Raw genomic sequence first — 23226 nt, 5'->3', positions numbered from 1 at the left:
ATTACAGTGCTTCTCTTGAGCGAGGGTCCTGCAAGGAAAACGAGGCTGTCTTTGCAGCACAAGGAGACAGGAGCCCCACACAAGCTTGCACCTTACACACAGGCCACTCCAGCTCAGGGCTTCAAGGTGTACTCTGGCAGGGCACTAACAGGGCACACCACCCCCTGGCCCCGGGGCCTCCCTATCCACTGACGAAGCGCTTTGACCCCCCACCCCCAGTCCAGCAGCCCCCCAGCTGGTGTATTCTTGTCTGACAACCGCGTCATATGCTAGCAACCCGCATGCAGGGCTCTCAGGTGCAACAACATTGGAAGCCAAGCTCTAGCCCGACCTACCTGAAAGCATCTGCTTCTTGTGTTCCTGTCCATACACCCAAACTTTTCTCTCAATCCTCCCTTTCAACAATTCCTCACGGCTGAACCGCTTTCGGCTCTTCAATTGGGGGGCTCTGGAGTTGGATTAAACGTCTGTGCCACATTGCGACCGTCCCATTAGACTGAGGAATTGACAACAGATCATTGGCGCAGCAATCAATCATTCCAAAACCTCGCGAAACCCTCACGCCATATCGTCCGTCGTGACCGTTGACAAGCGCGTCGTGCCACCCCACCACCACAATCACACGTCCACTCTCGAGCGAACAGCACAAGGACGCAGAGCACCAGCTCGACACAACACAATACAACACGAACCACCGCCCAAGATGGCTGACGACGCCCGTCCCAACACGCTTCAGCCCATCACCGATCCCTCTTCCATGACAGAGGCCTCCAACCTCCACACCCTCCCCAACGACATCCTGCAGCAGGTCGCCCAAGATGCCCCGACGACAGGCACATTGACTCCAACCCTCGCACCTGGCACGGGCACCGCCACGCCCAGGTCCTTCGTCAGCGACATCCCTCTGAGCGACGAGCAGCGGTCCCTGTCGCTCAAGGTGTCGCTCGCAGATCTGACGGCCCGCGCGTCAGGTCACTACGCGCAGAAGCGCTTTGAGGAGGCCGCCGAGATATACGCGCAGGCGGCAGAGATGCAGGCCGAGATGAACGGGGAGATGGCCGTCGAGAACGCCGAGATCTTGTTCCTCTACGGCAGGAGCTTGTTCAAGGTCGGACAGGAGAAGAGCGACGTGCTGGGCGGCAAAGCCCCCGCCGAGGGCGCTAGAGTGCAGAAGGCGGTGAAGAAGGGCCCCAGGAAGACCAAGGGCAAGATGAGCAGCGCCGCGGCCGCCGCCAAACTGGAGGCAAGCGAGGTGCCTGTCGCAGTTGCGGGCGCTGGCAAGGACAGCGAGGACAAGACCGAGACCCCTGAGGCCGATAGAGTCGCGCAGGAGGCGACCAAGATCATTGCCGACGAGACGAGTGGCGCCAAGACGGAGAGCAAGGAGCTCGAAGGGAAGAAGCCCCTGTTCCAGTTCACGGGCGACGAGAACTGGGACGACTCGGACGAGGAGGACGGGGCTGAGGGCGAAGACGGAGAGGGCGAGGACGAGGAAGAAGATGAGGACGACCTCGCCAGCGCCTTTGAAATCCTCGACCTGGCGCGTGTCTTGTTCAAGAAGCAGCTGGATGCGAAGCTAGCTGCGGTGGAGGCGGGCGAGGGCAAGGGCAAGGGCAAGGAGGTGGCCAATGGTGGGGGTGACAACAGTGATGCGGGAATCAGGCACATCAAGGAGAGGCTGGCGGATACGTACGACCGTCTAGCAGAGATTTCTCTCGAGAATGAGAGGTATGTTGCGAATGCGCGCGCGCGAGAGAGGTCAGACACATGGCCAAGACAAGATTAATGCTAATCGAGAACCACAACAGATATCCTAATGCGATCGCCGACATGCGGGAGGCTCTTAGGTACAACCAGGAACTGCTCCCGGAGGACTCGGAGCTCATCGCCGAGGCCCACTTCAAGCTGTCGCTCGCCCTCGAGTTCGCCTCCATCACCTCACAGCAGAACGACGACGGCTCTGAGGGCCCCAAGGAGATCAACCAGGAGATGCGGGACGAGGCGGCCAAGGAGCTCGAGGCCGCCATCGCGAGCACCAAGCTCAAATTGCAGAACAAGGAGGTCGAGCTCGCCACGCTGCACTCGCCCGAGGACAACGAGATCACACGCAGCCAGATTGCAGACGTGAAGGACATGATTGCCGATTTGGAGCAGAGGGTGAGTGGCTTTCTTCTTCTTCCCATATACCAACCACAGCTGTGCTAACCGTGTTGGAACGAATAGCTTGTCGACCTCCGCGGTCCCCCGATAGATGTGCAGTCCGCCCTCGGCCTGGGTCCCGTAGGTGGCATCCTGGGTGCTGCATTGGGCGAGTCAGCCGTCGAGACCGAGGCTCGTATCGAGGAGGCCAAGAAGACTGCTACAGATCTCACCGGCCTGGTGCGAAAGAAAGGCAAGCCTGTTCCCGCGCCATCCTCAGACTCTGCGGATGGCAACAAGCGGAAGGCTGAGGAAGATCTGCCCATGGAGGACGAGGCGAGCAAGAAACCCCGGACGGAGGAAGAGAAGGCCACGTCCTAAATAATTGCTTCTGCGAAGAGGTCTTTGTTCACCTCCTACCCATCAGAGAATCCACATGCGTCCCGTTATGGTGGAGACAGGGCACGAGGTCGTCTTCCTTTTCTACTTCTGCTTCTTATGAGAAAAAGGTTCGAGAGACATCTAAGGAAGAGGGGTTGGCGCATTTCCTAAGAGGAAGTTCAATTTCATTTTGTTTTTCTTCTCCCTCTGTCTCTCTGTATCAAGTCTGTACTGTTGTAATATATTGGATGGCCCTTGGGTAGCCAAACTCGAGCGGGGAATAGCAAAACAGCCAGCTGGCGGCATCATGAGCTCATGAATTGATTTGTTCGTTTATTTTCCTACTAGAAGAAGAATAAGAAGAAGGAGAATGAAAAGATCAAGAAGCCCCTTTAACCCCCCTCTTCCCTTCCTTTTCCACTCTCCAACGCCGAGAAATGAAGATGGCATATCCACCTATGAGAGGGCATTATCCTGCTCATCTTCTCAACTGCCTCTTGCTTACCCTCTCATTTGGAGTTCTGATTAGATATGGATGATCCTTCGAATTGTCCTCCTGCCGGCCCCGGCTTGCTATGATATAAGCTGAGCCCCCCTTCGCGAATAAAGAAGAACCGTTGTCGACATCGCCAAACCAGCATGCCCGTAGCAGGCTGACTCTACTTATCCCCAAATGGACCACGAAATTCAAGTCCTGTCGCTCTGTCTTTCGGTCTAGGGTGACGAAATCACCGTACCCATAACAAGGCATACACATGGTTGGGAGGATTAACTTTTGGTTTCCATATGGTGGTGGTCTGAACTAAGGTAGCAGACTGTAGATGATGGCTTCCCAACAGCCCCATTTGCCCACCCCCCCCCCCTCTTGCCCCCCATTTTTGCAACCCCGACCCAAGAATCCCCCCCGCCCTTTCCTCCTCCAAGCCTTGACAGAACATGAATTCCAGGCCTTCCTCTCAAAGCTGCAAACCCTGCGATAGGCTCCTATTCGATGAAGGACCGCCTCTCAAGTGTGCCGCAGAGCCCTTGAACAGGCTCTGCCAGATGTACGCCTCGCTCAGCAACAGCTCAATGTCCTTCTCGGTCCACTCGCGCGTCGGCAGCGACTGCAGGAACATCATAATCTCCTGAAAGTCCATCTTGATGAGCTTGTCGGACCACTTTACTAAGAATGCGGCACACACGTAGAGGTGGAACTCGGAGAAGCCGTTCTCCTCAGCCTGCGATGATCGTCAGTCGGTGAAACGATGAATAAATAAATGTACAGCAGCAAGGGAGTGGTGGTAGTAGTCTGTCAGAAACAGTCGGTAGTAACTCACCATGTACGTGTCCCACATCCTGATGGTATTCTTTACGCTGATCTCCCTCATGAGCAGACAATTCATCCACCTGAAGCTGAACTGTATAAATTCCACGTGCTCCTTCTCCAGATGCCTGGCCAAACCAGCATCGATTCTGGCCGTGAGGTCCTGTAGAGCCCGGACTTGTCGCTGTATTCCAGGTTGCGCCACGATATAGTGATCCTGGATCCCATCCAGCAGCTTCGTCAGGCACCAGAATGAGTCGGCCTCCACGGCATCCAACACAGTCTTTGGCAGCTGGCCCGGGTCCATGCCCGACTCGATGTCTGGATCTGTGATGTACACGCCAAGAAAGGTTTGCCAGAATGGCGTCACCAGATCGTTGATGCCTTGCACATATCCGCTTGCAGGATGGCGCACCGCCCAAACGTAGAGGATGCGTTCGAGAGAGCGTTGTGTCGCCTCATAGCCGTATAATTCGATGTGAGGATTGGTCCGGGGTACGTCGATGCTGATCTGGTGCCAGACAGCCTCATCCAGCCCTCGGTTGCCGCCTTTGGCCGCTATAGGCGCACTACTACTTCCTGTGCCGCCTGTGCCCTTATCAAAGGCCTGTTTCACGCCGTCCAAATACTCTTTGCGCTTGCGCTCCAGAGTCGCTACCCTCCTCTCACTGCTGGTCGGCAGGTAGGAAAGCAACAGCTGCCAGGTCATTGCCCTCACCTCCTCGGGAACGCCAGACCACGCCGCCGACCTCAGGTCTGGCAACGCGACCGTAGAGGCCTGCAGGATCCTCTTGAACTTATTTATCCTTGTTATCCTGGAGTTGATTGCATCGACCTCCTTGGACGAGGCGTTCGCAGGCGCTGAAGGGTGGCTGATGAGATGTAAGGCATTTGCCGGGTCCTTCAGGATGTCTTTGTATTGCGGTCTCAATATCTTGCCCTCGCTCTTTTTTGGCATCGGGTATGATGGAGCGGGCCGTTCGATGGCAATGTCTGCGCTGCCCGAGCGTCGTCTCGCGTTGAACTCGAAACTATCTATGTCTGGCGGCTGAGGGGTGGAGCTGGCACTCGCTTTCGCGTGAGCATCCTGTATGCGCTTTGTCCTCCTCTTCATATTCGACAAGCTGGGCAGGCCGAAGTCGTCCCCATCGTCGTCATCGTAATCATAAATCTCAGCATCGTCCACGTTCCAGTCCTCGTTCGTGTTCGAGAGAAAGCTCATGTAGGTCTTGAAGGGGGGCGATGTCTGGCCGCGGCCATGATTCGATCTCTGCGGAGAAGCTGTAGGTCGGCTGGCGTGGGAGGACGAAGGTGTTTGGGGTCGTGTCGAGGACGAACTGGTCGAGACATTTCTTGAGATACGGTCAGCACCTGAGCAGTCCAGTGTATTTGGTATACGTCACGGCAAGTCAGTCTCACAAGGTGTCGAACTTCAACATATCTGCATGTGAGTATGCTGCGCCCACGACGAGGCTAGACTCGCGAGTCGTCTTCTTTGGGCCATTCGCTGGTGTGGCATTGCGCCAGAACGGTGAGGCAGAACTGTTTCCCTGGTATCAACATCGCCATATTCTACAAGAGGGTAATTTAGGATATCAGAAGCGTCGCATTACGTACTCGGATCTGTCTGTTACGGATCAATTCAGGAGAGCAACCAGTCAGTCAGAAGCTCCAGTCAGTGTGGACTGGGAGAAGGGGGGTAAAGCGAAGACGAACCGACTTGAACCATCTCCTGCTGTGCCAAGTTAGTCTAGGTTGAGCATCATCATCGTCATCGGGTTAGAACTCACCTGTGGAGGTGGCTTCTTGCCGCTCCCACCAGAGGATGAAAACATGATTGAGGAGGGGAGGCCTTGGACCAGTGATTTACATGTATCAGCTCATTGTTGCCGAGGTGAAAGGTTGAGATTCCTTCTCAGGGTTGTTTCAAGTTTTGACGAGACAAGAGGAGAGAGACATCCACCACTTTGTATGTTTCTCTGGCCCTGGCACGACATAAAGGGCCTGAGAGTCTCCAGGCTCTAGTCTCCAGTCCGCTGCTAACTGACTGGACTGGCCTGCTGTAGAGAGAGAGCACCACCAACACCTGCCGTAGATCGGCTTCCCCGCTGCCTGCCCCATTGACGTTTCCCGAGGGGCACGGACCAGCAAATAACGTCCGGCTTATCGATATGGTCAACACCAATTCCCTGCAATCTACATAGTTAAGGCTACAGAGGTACTAGCTGACTTAGCATCTTGACTTCGACCCTCGATCATTTCGACCCTTCCCTGTTTCCTTCCCAAAAGCCCACAACCTTCTTCCAGCGACAACTGTCAATCAACCAACTTCTTCTGTCTGGAGAATTGCTCCAACAACTCTTTTCTGCTTTCATCCACACGTCTTGTTTGCTGCCTATTCTGGAAGCGCGACTTGACCGTCTTGTTGACGCGGTCAAGCAGGCAGCGCATTCCCCCAGCACAGTTTTTACTCTACTTTCCAGACCGGACCACCGCCCATCATGACTGAACCTGAGAACTTCGAAGATGACCTCTTCGATGATCTGTAAGCATTCATCCATGCCTCCCTGCTTGGTGTTCGCACCCGCAGTTGCTGATATGATCTCGCGCATAGCTACAACGATGACGAACCTGCCAAGGCGGCGCCGCCACCACCCCCTCCTGAGCCTGCTCCTCCTGCGGCCGAGCCCGTTACCAAGCACGAAGACGAGTCTGCCAACAGCATTGTCCAGCATTTGGGTGGGGATACTGGCGGCGACTACAATATGAACGGTAATGAGGAGTACGAAGAAGATGACGACGATGTGGATTTCAACCTCGGTAACGACGAGTCTCATGCTTCCGAAACACCCTCCTATCATAACAGCGCTCCTGCGCCCGCACCACATAAGGGTCCTAACGCCAAGGAAGATGGGTAAGTTGTTCATAAGCCTCTAGGTTCCACCCTTCCCTTTCCCTAATCCAATATGATGTCTATGTTTGTCTTGTCACGTTGCCTCGAGTATGTGACAGCCTGGCCAAATGGGCTTCGGCTATGGGAGGTCGCCACGTCACTTGCGCTGGGTTCAAGTTCCGAATATTTCGGCTATCGTTGGTTTGGCAAGAGTTGGAACAGGGGGCATCTGAGGAGCTCTGGACGGTGCAATGCGCTTCTATGGCGCCGCGGTAGAATGCCTACCTGCAGGCTGAGCTCCGGCGGTGTCATTTTCCAAGATGATATTGAGAGGCTCATCGTGGAGAATGGGCCTACGATAGCTATCGCCGGGGCACTCACGGGCTGTGTGCAAAGCTGGGAGATGTGCCAAAGACAGCCGAGCCTGGGCAGCCCTCTAAATCATCAGCAAGCAAACCCAAATCCTACGTCTCCATGAGCCGTATGGACAAAGAGGCAGAAAGAGCAGGTTTACAACTGGGATCCACACTTGCGAAGAGATATGGCATCAAATCGAGAAAGTCGAGGAGACCTTTACCTGTCTCCACTCTGCTTGGGAAACGAAAAAAGTCAAGAGCAGCACTCTCTGAGGCGCTTTGAGAGCCCTAAAATAGCCTACGGATGGTGCTTGAGGCTACTGAGAGACCGAATTCTTCTCCGAATTTTTCCGCTCTTCTCCAGGGCTCGTGTAAAGGTTGGATGCGAAGCGGATAGCGCTCGAGCCAGTCAGTACCTAGCTTGACGATAGCAAGAGAGAGAGAGAGAGACAGAGAGACAGTACCAACAAGATCTCAGAATTCTCGACAAAACTGCGCTGCGTCGCCTTTTCTCCAAACGTGAGAGTTTTGAGGCGATACAGTACGTCCACCGCCACCCGACGGAATCAACAGAAGCCGGCCTCGTCACACACCACACCCAAAACAACGCTTCCACATCATACCCAACCTCCATTCCCTAGCAATCATGGATACAACAATGCTGGGTATACCTTTGGAGAGCGACAATGACAACCACATCCCACTTCAGCATGATAATGATGGTGATGATGACGAGGACGACAGTGCATGCGGTGCTGTCACCAGAGTCACAGGTCACCATTCTTGATCATGCTAAATCGCACTCAGTAAAGCACACAAAGAAAAGGGATATCATCAAGACTACGAAGCGGGAGAGACCAGACCTCACTCTATGGCCCATCTAGCCGTTATCTGCTGTAGTGCAAACCAGCGCAGCAATACTCCCGTGTCAGACATGGAGGCAGAAATTGTGGACCTGCATGCACGCATGAGCAAACAAAGACAAGCATAGACAAGCATTGCATCATGTTGCGATGTGGATTGCAGGGATTGCAGGGATAAGGAGAGAGAGAGAGAGAGAAAAAGGATGCTGACATGCCTTCCATCACAGCAAGATGTTCATTGGTGGTCTGAACTGGGAGACCACAGATGGTAAGAGCACCCAGTAGAACCCTCCTATGTATTGTTCGTCATTAATACTAATCCTGACTGCAAGAATCCCTTCGAGACTATTTCACCCAATTTGGCGAGGTGATTGAGTGCACCGTGATGCGCGATGGCGCCACCGGCCGCTCACGAGGCTTTGGGTTTCTGACGTTCAAAGACCCAAAGACGGTAAACGTGGTGATGGTCAAGGAACATTATCTTGACGGCAAAATTGTAAGGAACATGGCGGCCCTGGGTGACTAAAACCGAGAAATACTCATACTGATGGGCCAACAAACAAGATCGATCCCAAACGGGCCATCCCGCGAGATGAGCAAGAAAAGACCAGCAAGATCTTTGTGGGCGGCGTGTCTCAGGAGACCACGGACGCCGAATTCAAGGACTACTTTGCCCAATTCGGCCGCGTCGTCGACGCAACCCTCATGATGGATAAGGACACTGGCCGGCCCCGCGGTTTCGGTTTTGTCACCTTTGAGTCCGAGGCGGGTGTCGACGCATGTCTCTCCACGGATCTAGCCATACATGGCAAGCCCATCGAGGTCAAAAAGGCCCAACCACGCGGCAACATGCGCGAGGAAGAAGAGGCCCGCGGTCGAGGCGGCGCTGCCGGCAAGTTCGGACGCGGCAAAGGCGGCGGCATGACAGGCCCGGGCAACAACCTGGAAGAGGGGGGCAGCGGCATGGGTGCAGGGGCAGGCGGTATGACACCCCAGGCTATGGCGCGTCAGATGCAGCAAATGCAACAGATGTTTGCCATGTGGCAGCAGCAGATGGCGATGAACCGCGGCATGGCTGGAGGCATGGGCGGTATGAACCCACAGGCCCAGATGATGCAGATGATGCAGATGCAGCAAATGCAGCAGATGCAACAGATGATGGCGCAGCAGGGCGGTGCTGGCCGTGGTGGCGGTCCCGGCCCGAACAACCAGATGCCGAGCAACATGAACCCTGCGATGTTGCAACAGATGATGAACCAGATGGGAGGTGGCGGTGGAGGCGGCGGCGGCGGCGGCCAGAACCAGCAGGGCGGACCTCAGGCGGGCGGCCAGCGACCTGGCTTCAACGCCTACGAGCAACAAATGTTCGAGCAGCAGAAGTATGCACGGGGTGGCGGCGGCGGAGGGGGAGGTGGTGGCGGTGGTTACGGCGGCCAGCAGGGCTACGGCATGGGTGGTGCAGGCGGCGCGCCGACGTCCTGGGAGGGCATGTATGACGATGTCCCTCAGCCCAACGTCCCGATGGGCGGCCCTGCTGGCCCCGGCGGTCCCAGAGGTGGCGGCTTCAACCGCGGCCGCGGTGGTGGCTACCAGCACCAGCAAAGCCTATCGCCTGGTCCTGTAGACCCCAACAAAGCACCGCCTGCGAATGCCCCCACGGGGCCCAAGAACGCCGGCAGACCTGGTGCAAATTACCGCGGTGGCGGTCGGGGTGGTGGCACCAGAGGCTTCCACCCTTATGGGCGTTAAAAGAAAAGAGGAACCCCCCAAAAGGTGTCCATCTATCCCTTTCCCAGCTCACAGATGGGAATGGAGCATACCTGGTGCGGACAGGAGGCTGTCTCGTAATGATGGGCAGTGCACAGATTTTGAAAGGTGAAGGTTGTTCCCACTACCAGTCACGTCCTCTGGGCGTGAGATTGTGGAAAGCGAGGGGAAGGACTGGAGGCCTGGGCGACGGTCCTGAACAAGTCGTCAACGGCCAACGGCGCTCACAGGGAATGATGGCACACCAACGACATAGAAAGACAAGATATCGCCGCTTGCTGTCATGGGTCTGATGATGCATGCGGCCCTACGCTGCACAGATGAGATGGCCATTGGACGTTCAGAAAAAGAAAAACAAAGAGAAGCTCATACGAACACATAAATCGGCCCTACAAGGTGGGCCGCATACGTTGATGGGACTAAGGTGGCTTTTACAACATCCAATTATTCAACGGGGTTGCACACGAAAAGAAAAAAAAAAAACGGAAAAGAAGAATGAGAAGACAAAAGGAGGGGCCTCTGGCGGTAGACGTCTCGTGTCGACAAAAGGGGACCGAAGCAAAGATGAATAAGGGTCTCGTTCTCCTTTCAGCAACCAGCAGCTGCAGATTTCCTTTTTCCTTTCTTCTCTTCTCTTCTCTCTTTTCCATTTACTTTTCCTTTCTGGTGCAGCCGTGTCAGTCGAGGGGTTGGTGGGCGGGCGGTAATTGTCTCATCTACATTGGCGATGGTCGTTTACCAAAATGGCATTGTGGTCGGCCGATATAATAAGTCGTAAGGCATGGCCTATCTACCGGCATAGTCAGGAAGGACTACTGAATACCGCTGAGGAGACGGAGGAGAAGAGCAAAGTAGCAATTGACCCCGGCACAAAACGTTCTCAAAGCAAGACTGCATGCGATGATGTCTGCAGATGATGCACTGAAAGTGAACAAAGATCTGCTGTATATGTCCACCTGCCTTGTTTGCCTATCATGATGAGTACAACCTCGTGAATCCCTCCGCCGGCGGCTGTAGCCAGTTCCTCTCGTCATACGCCCTCCCTTGGCCGCCCTCGATAACGTGAAAGGTATAGATGATACGCCCCTTCTGGCTCAGGTTCTTCTCGCTCTTGTGGAGCAGGTTGCCGTGGATGAGGACAAGCGACCCGGCCTTGACCTCGCCGGGCACGTACTCCTCCTCGCCGCGCCTGGTGTTGTCCTTGCCGTACTCGTTGCCAGACGGGAATTGGGAGCCCTCGTTGGTCACCATCTCGGTGCCTACATTGCCGGCCTTGCGCACAAGACGCTTGGAAACAGGTGCCCACTTGAAAGAAAAAAAAAAAGACGGATAAGTCAGCCAGTCATCCAGCCAGTCAGTCAGTCAGTCAGTCAGGCCTACAGCAACTCTCTCCACCTCCCTCTCCCTGTCTGTCTCTCTGTGTGTATGTGTATATGTGTATGTCTTAAAACACACCACTCACCTTGTGCGAGCCAGGCGCAAAGCTCAGGCAACCATTCTCGAGGGTGGCATCCTCGAGGGCGTACCAGAAGCCGACGGCACTCGGGGGCTCCGTGTATAAGAACGTGCTGTCCTGGTGGGGAGGTACAGCGCCGCCTATCTCGGGCTGCTTGCAGATGATCATGCTCTGGAGGCAGCGGGGGTCAGTGAAGCCGAGGGAGCGGGCGATGGCGGCAGGGTGGTGGTTTTGGTGATGATGAGACGAGGGTCCCGCCGCTGCAGTGTCGTCGTCCACCTGGAGCAGACGCGCAAAGGGCGGCGACAGGGCGTGCAGGTAGTGGCCGATCTTGTTGATGGCGCGCTCCTTGGGCTTGGTCAACTTGCCGGTGGCCCGGTCGAAAGCGTCCTCCTCAAAGAAGAAGCGGATCTTGTCGCCCGAGGTGAGGAAGTAGTCGTCGCCCACGTGGTCGCCTTCTCCGTCCTCGCCGCCCGTGGAGAAGGTCGTCATGGGGTGAGAGGTGAGGTCGAGGCCCGCGAGGAGGGATTGGGTCTCGTCGAGGAGGGATTGTACGGTGGTTGGGGTGAGGGCGTCGGGGATGATGAGGTAGCCGTCGCGGTTGAAGGCGGCGAGCTGGGTGGGTGTTAGGCCGCCTGGGGGATGGGGTGCCTCTGCCATTATGGACTCTCTCTTCTTTGCCCTCTTTATGTAAGTGTCGTTGGGTATTTTGTTTGGAGAGAAAGGGGATGCTTCATGAGGGTGCCGTTATCTCGACGATGAAAATAGGCAAGAACAATGCCCCTCTCTCTCGTATGAGAAGGAAACCAACCCCACACTGGACACGAAAACTAGTGATGTATCGGCCATGACTTGCAGCCAATTGACCATGATGACGAAGACTGCAGACCAGGCGCCAGTCAAGAGGATATGTATATCATGTTGATGGTGATTCTCCTCTTCTACTCCTTACATATATTTTAAGCACTCATATCGGACTACGCAAGACGAGAGATAGTGCAGGGAAGTACAGTACCCCAAACGACACACGGCAAGTAGCAGTAAGTCATTGCTCTAAGGGGTCCAATCCATATACGTCCTCCTTATTTTACACATCTCAAGAGTATATCTGCTGTATCAGGTAACTCATTCTGCCTTGTGTTGTTCCAACATATTTATACAAACAGGGGAAAGATTTATTAATGAGCCGCTGAATGAGATGAGGGAGCAAGCAAAGTATGGATTCATGAATACTACACCTATTACAATTACACTCGATGTACACTACAGCCAGGTGCTACTTGCCCTACAGATACAGTGCTGTGCCCACCATGAGTACAGCTGTAGCTAGGCCGGTTCCGGTCAGTTGAGCCAATCAGTGAGCACACCTCAGGCCCAGGCTCAGAAATTGCATCATGATGCAGCACAGTGCATGGCATAGCAGGGAGTGCGGAGCATGAGCATAGCTCCGCGGGGCAAAAAAAAAAGAAAAACCAGAGCTATCAACTAACACTTGCTGCTATGATAGGCACAACCTCATCCTCGAACAACCACCTTTTGAATCTAGATTATCCCCTACTATCCGATTAACAACCCTGCTCTTGTGTGGATTGGGTTATTTGAACAACAAGTGTAGTGTGACAGTCATCAGTCAGCTGTCAGAAAAAGAGAGGGAAGAAGCGCAAGAAAAATAAAAAGGTCACGAGATTTCTCGGAGTCGCCGGGACCAGAGATCCCACGCCGCATAAGACTTCCTCCACCCATCCACGTATGTGACTACACGTCAGATATTCAGCAAAACGAGCCGACCCCCACGAGAACCCTTCGTGCCATCCTCTAAACTGAAGTCTACATACGCGTTGCCATGTTACGAGCACTTCGGCTGCCAACCCCGGGGCGGCTACCCCAATCCCTCGCCACGAGCACGAGCACCACGATGACGAGGGCAACGACGACATTGCCCTCTCCTCTGCAGCGGTTCGCAGCACAGGCCTGGAGGAACACACAACCAAGGAGCATACACACAGCCTCAGGCAGCAAGAGGATCACCGAGCAAGTCTGGAGGACAGGGACAGGGACCTCCTCAACCCCACGGAACCCGCAGGCATGGAAGGGCACAGGAGGGACAACACTCTCGAGAACGCAGAGGAGAAACTTTGGCTGGTCGTGGGCGCGGCAGTCACAGGGCGGCGGGGCCAAACAGGAGCCGTCCCTCTCCTTCAGCGCGCGCATGCGCAAGCTCTCGCGCGAGTACGGCTGGGCCGCGGTCGGCGTGTACCTGAGCCTCAGCGTCGCCGACTTTCCCTTTTGCTTTTTGCTGGTGAAGTGGGTTGGCACGGATCGCATCGGTATGCTTTGCCTCTTAAAAAAGAAATCCATCCTTTTGGAAACACGGGGATAGATTATCTCTCTCTCTCTCTCTCTCTCTCTCTCTGTTTCTCTCTCGCGCGCTCCTCCCCTCCCCCTTCCTTCTTGTTTCCCTGGTGCTGACTTGCATTCTGCGTGTGCAGCCGAGTTCGAGCACTGGATCACATCGAACGTCAAGAAGTTCATCCCCGACAGCGTGAAGCAGCAGTGGCGCGAGTGGCGGGCGGAGATGAAAGGCGTCGAGAAGGAGCAGATTGGTGACAACCATATCAGCAACGACGTCGAGATGGTGGGCTGGGGTGTAGAGGAGGCACAGGAGAGGCACAAGGCGGACGCAAGTAAGTTACACTATGCTTTTTTCTACTTTGTTCCCCTCCCCTTCTTCTCCCACACACTTCTGGGGCTCAGTAACACGCAAACAACAACCCCCCCCCCCCCCCTTCCTCTCTCCTTCTTCTCCCACTTCAACCCCGCAGCAGGGTTCTTAGCTGATGACAACGCTCGCCACAGGTCTCGCGACGCAGCTCGCCCTCGCCTACGCCATCCACAAGAGCTTCATCTTCGTCCGCGTCCCCCTGACCGCTGCCGTGACACCCAAAGTTGTCAAGGTCCTGCGGTCGTGGGGTTGGCAGATTGGCAAGAGGAAGCCCAAAACCACCCGGTGAGTGCCTCTAATGGCCTGTATAGGTACCGGGTGGGCTTGTATATCACAGTAAGTTTCCCCCCTGGCAGGATCTCTCTTCTCCAGGTTGATTTTCTGCGTGCCTACATTGAAAGGAAAAGGCACAAAGGCAGCATCAGCATTCAGCATCAGCGATTTAGAGAGAAAAGGAACCAGGCGTAAGGTGTGGCAGATTTGCAGAGGAAAAAAGAATATCCTATTTTCAAAGGCGGCGACCTTTGCCGCCGAGTTTGTACAGTCCATCTATTACGTCCTTGTAGACCACATCACACCTCATAAACAGAATACCCAGAGCGCAAGAACAAGCTCGACCATGCCATCCCATCCAGCGGTTTCGCCCGTGGGTCTTGGACATGTCGTCTGCATTCGACTCTTGCGGAGTCCACAGCAAAAGGGAAAATTTTCACCGCCATTCGACAATTTGAGATAAAAAACGTCATGAGATGTCATGCCATGGGGCTGCGATGTCAGAAATTCCGACATCCCCGGTTTTTACAATTTGCAGTGGCGCCTTAGAGTTTTCTCATCATCCGAGTAAGAGGATTGTTTCCTCTTTTGCCGCCCTCTTCCTCTCACTGTGTGTGTGTCTCCCGTTCTCCTTCTCTTTTTTCTAGAAAATACATGGAAGGCTTCAAATCTCCCATCGTACGATCCTGGAACTTGGTCCGATCTCGCGCCCAACATGAGATCGAAATAAGGTTCAAATGACTTGAGTGCTTCACATGACGAAGGGCCCCCCTACTTTGCATAATAAAAAGATCCCAAAAAATCTGATGAGGGTCAAAATATACGGGGGGGGGGGGAAAATCCGTGCGGCGAGATTCTGTTGTGATCAATGCCTTGGGGGCAACTGACTCACTCGTGGGACGGCGGCGGCAGCGGCAGCGGCGCCTCCTTCTTCTCCTCCGCCTCGTGAACCTAAATAACATCAAACAGAGAAGCCTGCGCGACGGGTGTGTGCCAGCCACGTGGGTTGGGAAGCTGGGCGTGGCGGCGGCGGAGGAGAGAGGACTGGTCGTCGCCGCCAGTCAGTGCAGATATGCGCGCCAAGAGATTGGACGAATGGTTCAGGGTTCTCCGTAGTAAAAAGAAGGAGGTTGGCGGGTTTGGGGCGGAGTACCAAAGCATTGCTTTGTTTTGCTTGCTGAGAGCATGGCTTGGATCAGGGCCGATGTCCCATAATTTTTCGTCTTCATCTACCACAATTTCTTGTCGTGGTTCGAGCCTCTCAAAGGGGGGGCCAAGGGACTGACTAAATAATTGACTGCCTGGGGCATTTTGATTTTACCTGTTTTTCTCTTTCTTTTCTCCCTTATTCTGTCTCGCTCTTGATCCCCGACGGGATTCGCAACTCGGATATACGAGCGACAGAACAGAGTTTCGTTTCGGATCCTACATAGGTTCCTATGACATAGCATAGCACGTTTTAGGCGCCAGGGTCCTAAAGTCTTGTCCGTGAATGGGACATGCCAGTCATTGTGCATAGTAACTATTGGTAGTAAAGTTTTTGAGGGGGGAAAGGCGAGTCAGCCACCAAAACCGAAGGGAGGGGAAGAATCCTCAAAACCAACAATCTCTTCTGACTGACTGATACGTTGGTTTGCCACCGCATCTGTCTGACTTGACTTTTATGATGACTTGACGATGATGACGATGATCTTCGGGGGTGTCGAAGGATATCTTGATATGGTAAAGATTATTTCCTAATCGGGGCAACACCCCCGTCCTTCCCTCACACACTCTGGACCGTGTTGAAACGGACCAAAAAAGCGAGGAGGCTATCGTCCTTTTTTTTTTCTTCTTTTTCTTTTCTTTTTCGGTGGGTATTTTTCGGTGGGGGAGGGGGCTAGGTTTATATTGGTACGAAACCTTCCCGCAAGCATTACTATCTCTTTACTACGTATGCATGCTTTTACCATAGTACTGCAGGCGACCTTCTCTTGCCAGATGATCCTTTTGAAGGTACCACCTCCTGTCTTTGCCCCCTTGCGGAGATGAGTAGCCGAGATTTCCTGAAAAGTCTCTGTTCGTGTGTGTCTCAAGAAGTGGCACGCCCTTCGAGCGGCGTAGAATGCAGCCCGCGCTTTGTGGTATCCCCCCTCCCCCCTCTCTTTCTGATTGTTTCGTTGACAGGCTCTAGAGTGACAACAGGCAAGAAGAAAGAAAATACACCATTTGGCCCATTTAGGCGCTCAATAGCTGAGCCAGGGACCAGCCAGTTCAGATGGACGATGCATGCTGCAAGGCTGCACAATGATGCGGGTCACTCTTTCTCCTTCTTTCTCTTCCCCCCTGTCTAGTGCAAACCTTATTTCCACTCCACGTCTTTCGCCCCTTCCCCCTCTCCGCTGTGGGGGGCTATCGTGAATACCGCTTAAAGTAGCCACCGAGGCGGCTGCATTAAATGAACAAGAATGAAACAGAAGAAGGAAAAAAAAGAGAGAATCTATTCACCAACAAGAAATCAAATCGCCACAGGATCCAGACTTTACACTTTGTTACTGATCCTTCTTTCCTCCCCCTCTTCTTTCTCTCTTCCCTGCTTTTCATGTTTCTTATTTTTTTTCAATCCTTTTTTTTTTTTTTATACTTTGGTTATCGAGAAGATCGCCAATAGACTTGGCCACAATCGAAAAGGGAACCACCTCAAGTCCTGTCCGTCTGTCATGCCAGGCCCGAGGCAACCCACACAAAATCTCCAGAGAATTAGCTTCGGCCTCCGTCTCGCTGGTCCCCTTTAGGATAACAAGGCCGTGCTCATTCTCTCTTTTCTCTCCATATTCCCTCTTGTCTTCGGCACCGAAACGTCTAATCTTTTTTTGCTGATGGTTGATGTTATTTTCCTCCTAAACAATAGTACGAAATTCAGCGAGTGCCGCCCTGCCGCTGCCGTCTCCGCCGCCTTCTTCGACCGCCCCTGTCCGCCCGCCCCGTACCAAGGGCTAGACCCCTTCCGAGTTGCCGAGGACACCGAAACGAACTGCTTTCTTGGTCTGTATCATATCATCACAATAGTATCGTGGTAAGGTACCCGCTTGAAGGGCACTTGAAGGGGAGAGAGAGGAGAAAGGGGGGGAGCAGGGTCACTGCTTCGTTGCGTGGTGGGCTTCATTCAACAAAGCACAAACAACACCCCCCTTCTTCTTCCTCGTCCTCCGTCTCTTGTTCCTGCTCTACCGGGAGTCTGGGTGGAAACATGTAGATCTTGCCTCTCTTGATAGCAGGTTGGGACCGCCGAGGTTCTGGGTTTGGGCTTTTCTCCTTGTCTCATCTGCGGAGTAGTGTCTCCGTAGGTGTAATACGGACGACTCTCTTTTTTTCGGGAGGAAGAAGCATGGGGAGGAGAGCGAAAGCGAAAGAGTCAGTTGAGTCCCTCATCCGACAATATGCTGAGTCAAGGTCCGTTGTCTTTCTAACTGCCTCCCCTCCCCCCCCTTGAACGTCCTGACCAGGGGGGGGGAGACTCGTCCTCGGAATTTCCACGGGGCTGACTGCCCTGGATCGCACTATAATAATACAACAAACCAACCAAACGCTCGATCCGGCAATTTCCGCTTGAGAAAGAGGGAGCGACACGGAGAGAGAGGGTCAGGGCCCGTACCTTGCAAAGAGATACTAGGCCTGGCGCGGGAGGACCACTGATGTGCGATCGATACCCGTCACGGCTCTGACTCGGGATGTTGTGATGTGAGGGGTGTTCAATGCATAAGATCCATTCACATCATCATCGTGGAGCACACGAGAGCACCAAATACATGTGTACTAGAGGGCTGGGCCATCTCTGTGGAGATCTTGCCGCCGCAGCCCAGCGCTCGAGACGAAAAGAAGGGTCTAGGCATGGGAGAGTATCGGCCCAGAGACTATGATCTTGAATCAGAGGCCAGTGAGCAGGAGAAGCCGGAGGAAGAGGAGGCCATAACACAGCCCTAGGGGGCGGGGGTGGGAAGCTGACATGGCACCAGCTTGCTTAGGCGTCAGAGTCTGTTCTCAAAGATGGGTCTCAAGCGGACGATGATGGTGAGTTGTCAGTAGGCACAAGTTCAACAAGGTTGGGCGCCCGGATGAAGACACAACCGCCAGCCGGGGGCGTGCGCACGCTATCGCCATGACACCTCACGACCATCCTCTTTTCCCAGGCCCTTCAAAAAAACTTAATCCGCGGGCATTGCAACACTAAATGGATGGACAGGTAGCCTTGCGCGGAATTATGGCCTACCTACAAGGACCACCTCTCCGTGTTTTCCTCTATCGTTCGAAGGCAAAGACTTGCGCCCATTCCAACCTCATTGCGGTAATGAGACAAGTTCTCGGTCGTTTTGAACCCTATCTATGACTTGCTTTAAGCTGTGCGTACATACACGTCACGGGTTCTGAGCTGGGGACGACCTCGGCTTGGTTGTTTGCTACATGGATGGGCTAGGGATGCCAACCACAAAGGCCCCGTAGAAGGGGGCATTTTCTCGGTCCGAGACCCTCAAGATGGCAACATGCGCAGGCATGGCCGATACAAACACGAGAGCGGAAAACAAAATAAATCAAATCAATAAAAACATAAACCATAAAATCAGGAGGGACTAGATAGAGACAAGTTCTTGCTGTAGAATTTTGTAGAAGGTTGTCACGACGAAAGCCCCTTCGAGAAGTTGTGGAGAGCCCCTCCCTTCGAAAATACACGGGCACCTTCCTCTTTCTCTCACACACGCAAAACATTGACACGGGACCACGGATCTATCTCACTTGTGACTACGGTAAGCCACGCGAGATACGATCACTAGTTGGCTAGCCCGGCGCCAACGCCAAAGTAGGTCGAGAATTTCCCATAGCATGTGTGCTCACACCACACGCGTATGTAGCATAATTCGGTATGCAGGATACGCCCTGGCGGCAGTCGCAAATTATACTGTGTAAGTAAACATAATCCCCAACGAGACTCGACGATCAAGTTACCCTTTCTCGAACATGTCCCCGAAAAGTTGTCAAAAGATCCCAACCTCCGACACAAGAAAGTCTATTGCTCTGACCCTGTTGCCTGCGAAGGGGGGGGGGCAGCTAATAATGAATGGCCTGGTATGACGATGACCCCTGCGAACTGTACTAATATGCGGTACATGGTATGTAAATCATGGGATCTTGCGCCCGGGCCGGCGGTGTGGCTTTGTTCAACTCTGTTGCTCGCTCTCTCACATGAATAAAAGTCGTTCGGATAGAATATGGATTTCGGACACATAGTCTCCCCGAAAGTAGGCTTGTCAGGAGTTTCACAAGCAAAGGCTGTTGTAATATAAGTTTCGGTCAGTGCAGTACCAGGGTTTTGTTTGCGCAATGTTAAAATGGCAGGCAGGGTTCTGGACATGAATGAACGGTACATCCTAATAGCCTGAAGTGCATCAATCGATTTGACATGACTCTCAACTATCAGGTTTGCAGACGGAAAAGAAAGAAAAGAAAAAGAAAAAAGTACCCGCACGCAAAGGCGCCGTTTCAAACAAAGAATAGAAGATGAAGAGAGAAAAAAGGAAAGAAAAAAAGCTCTCCTGTGGCGGCTGATTATTAAACTACACGTCAGCAAGAAAACGCCGGCTCGTCGAACCGCGCATGCTGTGCGTGTCATATCTTACCGTTAGCATCGTACTATGGAATTTTATCGTCTGCCTGCCGCAACGAAATCGTTCGCCATGGCAGAATGTCATCCTTGGAGTTGACAAGGCAAGGATATCTACATACTATGAGACTATGCTGAGTACATGTGTACATGGCGGTACTACACATGAAAGATGACCCAGGGGGCCCCCCCTGAGACGTCGGTCATCAAGATTAGCGATCCGGCCTAGTTCACTGAATGGAGACCCCAGATCCCAGACCTCTCACTCTGGACTGCTGCAGACGGATATACGAGACTGAGTGACTATATCCGGGTGGATACCAATGTACCAAAAACATCATCTTGAGACAGGGACACGCGCGTGAGCACAAGGAGGAAGTAGGTCTGTACCAACATAACCTTCCTGCCTACTCATGCCTCTCAAGCAGTAGAAACCATGGCGGTATGGTTATACAAGGCTGAGGCTGTGAATTGCCAAGTGCATGCAGATCTACAAACATACTTCCTGTTGCCTCTTTCGGACCACAATCGAGAGACGTGTAGCAGAACCGTCCCCCCCCCCCCCTCCTCTGATCATCAACCCCCCACGCGAAACATGGACAGTCGTCATAATTGATATAGTAAAGCACAACATGAGATTCGAAAGAGCAGGCTCGCGGGAAAACGATCTTACACGTCAGTGGGCCCCAGCATTGAGAGTCTGGTCGCAATGCTGTGGGACCCGGAAACTTTCCGTCAATACTGACTCGATGAAGGGCCCATGAGGGAAGGTTGGAAAGGGAAGACAAGAGAGGAGAGGGGGCCGTCCTTGGGAATTATCCTCTTCTTTTTGCGACATGTCATTTGGCAGCCTAGCAGACGATCTCCTCCTCCAACTACCCCTCATCCCCTCAAAGCTTCGGCAGGCAGTAGAGCAAAAGAAAGAAAAAAAGAGCGTGAGTCAAAGTGATCAAGAAAAGGACACAAGTGAGCGTGAACGTGGAAAAAACGACCTCATTACCGACGCACCCGGGGAGGGAGGGCTTTGTTTTTCTTTCCCTTCATGCTTCGGCCATTAGGCGGAACAGCTGCCGCACAGCTTACCTACTACGTACAAGTTTATTTCCTTGTTGATTCTTTCTAACACCGATCGAGAGCTTCTAAACAGGCGCCCCGTGCACTGGCTAGGCGCATCGTCAGGAAGATTTACGCAGCCCTGTGTGCACATGTACGTACTATATACCATAGTAAGATGACCCCGTGCCAGCCACACAGCCAAGCCTTGTGAGCGCCCAAGTAGGGGACTTTTTAGCTACATGTATCTAGCCTTTTGCGGGTGCGTGCTTCTCGGTACAGATCTTTGGTGTGTCTCTGCAATCTCGCAATGAGACTTCGTCTTTTTCAGGGTCTCGTAACCGAAATGTCTCTCTAACGACAGCCTTTCTGACGCCCTGTATTTATTTGTTCATCATCTTTGCTACTTCTTCTTGTTTTCTCCTGTCGATCTCATTAGGAACTGCGCATCAGTGAGTGCCCTCTTTCTTGGTCCTTGGACGGGGTGGCCTATCTGGGTACGGGAATAGAAGTAGCCTGTTTTCGACCAGACCTGGACTAAAGTTAAAGAAAGTACCCGTCAGCTCTAGCCTGGGACGTTCGATCGGCCTGAAGCATGCAGGGCTGATCTGTTTGTCAATTTAATGAATCCTATCTTGCAGTAATTCATTCATCATGACATATGCCCAGGTGGCGTTCCCCAAAGTCGAACCTTCGTTCATTACGAGACCAGGGAGAGAAACAAGAACAAAAAAAGGTTGTTCGTGTGGCCAAGGGGCCGAGATGACAAGATGCTTTTTGTGCTCGTGTCAGAAACAAGTCGACTAAATTGCGTGTCACTTTTTTGACTACGGCGCTGTTCCGAATATAAGTGTATACTATGTACATACTGCCTAGCACTAGTATTATGTATACAGGCATAGTACCGTAGTAAAAGTAGGATTTGCGGTTTTTTTTTAGTTGGGACGCTTTTGCCACGAACAAGCGACATGAGCCCACTCATAAACCATAAATACAGCTGCGCACATGAGTCGGGGGCAGTTCAGGGACGTCTTGGTTTCGTCTTGACCCCCCACCCTCCCCTCGAGCTTGTTCCCGACCCCCCCTGCCTCTTCCCTTCTCCTTAGAACTACCATAGTACCAAGAAGTCTATGTCATAGTAGCACATACTTAGTACCAGTCTGGTGCTCACAGGTATGTGTGAGTACTTTTAAACAGAGTCATGGGGCGGAATCTGCTCCATCACAACGGAGCGCTAGACATGGATTGCGGGACGGGATCTCAGGTCCAAGGAAGTACTAAGGTACATGTACTCATGTACCTCTCCCTCATCCTATGTGCGCATGGCGGAAGTTTTAAGCTTTCGGTCTTGTTGCGATTATTTCCATCCTCGCTCTCTCGCCCTTGGGACCCTTGCTTGGGATCTTTTCTTGGGTTCGTTCGTGGCAGTGGAAAGCGGAAGCCTACGTATGTGTGTAAGAGAGTGAGAGTTTGTATGATCAATTTCCACCCGTGCTTTAGAGTGTCTGGTCCTTTTTTTTTTTCTTCTTTTTTTTTTCTTTTTCCATTTTGTCTGTCTCTGAACTTTTTTTTATTTATTTCTTTGTGGTACATAGAATATAAAGTATCTCTTCAGTCCAGTCCTGTCCAACTTCCTCTCCCCCCCCCCTCCCCCCTTCTTTCAAAGGGCCCAAGCTGGTGGACTCAACTGATCCTGTCGTAAATGTTATATTATCCACACACACACATCCACTTCGCACTCCATTACAACCTCTTCTCTCTGCATGTCTTGTTTCCGACTATTCCCACACGACTAAGATCCTCCCAGCCCCATCGCACCCTCGACTTCGACGACAATCCATTTTCCATTCCGGATTTCAAACCTGGATCGACCAAGAGCATAAACCTTGGACCCCAATCCCAAAAGCCCACGAATTTGGCAAGCCAGGCTGACGATCTCGGCTCCATCACATCACACATACATAACAACAAACACATAAACGAACGAACGACTTGTGGGAATTCAACCCGTCCTTCTGCCCATCAGGCCGAGAGCGAGAGAGTTCTGGACCCCGCCGGGAACCAAGGGTTATCTGACGCCTCAGCCTCAGCTTCTTCCCAGGTTTCTGTTCCATAACAGCAAATCCAAGCAAGGGAAAGACCAACTTTGCCTCCCCTCACTTTTTCATCACAAGGGCGCACTCTCTCCACCAACCCTGGTACTTCTGTTCCGGTGATAAAGTCGCCTCTCTCTCTCACACACACACACCTCGCTTCCCGTCTCCCTCTTATTTTACACACATCTCCTCTTCTCTTGTGCCTCTCTTTACTTCTCTCTCCTCTCCCCCTTCTCTCTGGCCAAGATGCTCTCCCTCAACAGCAACCCGTGCTGTCACATACCAT

The 23226-nt window shown here is 53.0% G+C and overlaps 7 protein-coding genes across 7 annotated transcripts; 5 read left to right on the top strand and 2 right to left on the bottom strand.

Moving 5' to 3' along the window:
• Positions 1–847: 847 nt before the first annotated feature.
• On the top strand, positions 848–2499 carry M406DRAFT_219096 (uncharacterized protein; the record flags this gene model as incomplete). Its single annotated transcript, XM_040915536.1, has 4 exons — positions 848–1177; positions 1283–1728; positions 1809–2157; positions 2224–2499. Coding segments are annotated over 4 exons (1401 nt in total), but the record flags the coding sequence as incomplete, so codon positions are not given.
• A 977-nt stretch (positions 2500–3476) lies between these two features.
• M406DRAFT_99239 (putative GTPase activating protein) lies at positions 3477–5464 on the bottom strand (the record flags this gene model as incomplete). The annotated part of the gene is made up of 4 exons (XM_040926449.1): positions 5444–5464; positions 5246–5368; positions 3840–5178; positions 3477–3740 (listed from the first exon to the last, which is right to left on the bottom strand). The coding sequence occupies exons 2-4, from the start codon at positions 5263–5265 to the stop codon at positions 3477–3479; spliced, it is 1623 nt and encodes a 540-aa protein (XP_040771470.1). The 5' UTR covers positions 5266–5368; positions 5444–5464.
• A 643-nt stretch (positions 5465–6107) lies between these two features.
• On the top strand, positions 6108–6867 carry M406DRAFT_358202 (uncharacterized protein). The gene is made up of 2 exons (XM_040923829.1): positions 6108–6371; positions 6441–6867. The coding sequence occupies exons 1-2, from the start codon at positions 6328–6330 to the stop codon at positions 6742–6744; spliced, it is 348 nt and encodes a 115-aa protein (XP_040771469.1). The 5' UTR covers positions 6108–6327; the 3' UTR covers positions 6745–6867.
• Positions 6868–6899: 32 nt separating this feature from the next.
• On the top strand, positions 6900–7737 carry M406DRAFT_358201 (uncharacterized protein). Its single transcript, XM_040923828.1, has one exon. The coding sequence runs from the start codon at positions 7261–7263 to the stop codon at positions 7498–7500; it is 240 nt and encodes a 79-aa protein (XP_040771468.1). The 5' UTR covers positions 6900–7260; the 3' UTR covers positions 7501–7737.
• A 429-nt stretch (positions 7738–8166) lies between these two features.
• Positions 8167–8781, top strand: M406DRAFT_224127 (uncharacterized protein; the record flags this gene model as incomplete). The annotated part of the gene is made up of 3 exons (XM_040915677.1): positions 8167–8206; positions 8271–8434; positions 8503–8781. Coding segments are annotated over 3 exons (483 nt in total), but the record flags the coding sequence as incomplete, so codon positions are not given.
• Positions 8782–10653: 1872 nt separating this feature from the next.
• On the bottom strand, positions 10654–11821 carry M406DRAFT_282215 (phytanoyl-CoA dioxygenase; the record flags this gene model as incomplete). The annotated part of the gene is made up of 2 exons (XM_040918471.1): positions 10654–11010; positions 11168–11821. The coding sequence occupies 2 exons, from the start codon at positions 11819–11821 to the stop codon at positions 10678–10680; spliced, it is 987 nt and encodes a 328-aa protein (XP_040771466.1). The 3' UTR covers positions 10654–10677.
• Positions 11822–12686: 865 nt separating this feature from the next.
• On the top strand, positions 12687–14647 carry M406DRAFT_324343 (uncharacterized protein). The gene is made up of 3 exons (XM_040919859.1): positions 12687–13488; positions 13651–13845; positions 14018–14647. Exons 1-3 carry the CDS (start codon positions 13077–13079, stop codon positions 14170–14172), a joined length of 762 nt encoding a protein of 253 aa, XP_040771465.1. The 5' UTR covers positions 12687–13076; the 3' UTR covers positions 14173–14647.
• The last annotated feature ends 8579 nt before the right edge of the window (positions 14648–23226 follow it).

The sequence above is a fragment of the Cryphonectria parasitica genome (genome assembly GCF_011745365.1).
Source record: "Cryphonectria parasitica EP155 unplaced genomic scaffold M406scaffold_9, whole genome shotgun sequence".
In the NCBI taxonomy this organism is placed as follows: Eukaryota; Fungi; Ascomycota; class Sordariomycetes; order Diaporthales; family Cryphonectriaceae; genus Cryphonectria; species Cryphonectria parasitica.
The sequence above is the reverse complement of the archived record's forward strand: the minus strand, read 5'-3'. Positions and strand labels throughout refer to the sequence as shown.

Coding starts and splice junctions, on each gene's coding strand:
- M406DRAFT_358202 (XM_040923829.1), top strand. CDS start 6,328: ATGACTGAACCTGAGAACTTCGAAGATGACCTCTTCGATGATCT. Junction 6,372..6,440: donor GATGACCTCTTCGATGATCT/GTAAGCATTCAT, acceptor TCTCGCGCATAG/CTACAACGATGACGAACCTG.
- M406DRAFT_358201 (XM_040923828.1), top strand. CDS start 7,261: ATGGCATCAAATCGAGAAAGTCGAGGAGACCTTTACCTGTCTCCACTC.
- M406DRAFT_324343 (XM_040919859.1), top strand. CDS start 13,077: ATGACGAGGGCAACGACGACATTGCCCTCTCCTCTGCAGCGGTTCGCA. Junction 13,489..13,650: donor GGTTGGCACGGATCGCATCG/GTATGCTTTGCC, acceptor CTGCGTGTGCAG/CCGAGTTCGAGCACTGGATC. Junction 13,846..14,017: donor GAGGCACAAGGCGGACGCAA/GTAAGTTACACT, acceptor CGCTCGCCACAG/GTCTCGCGACGCAGCTCGCC.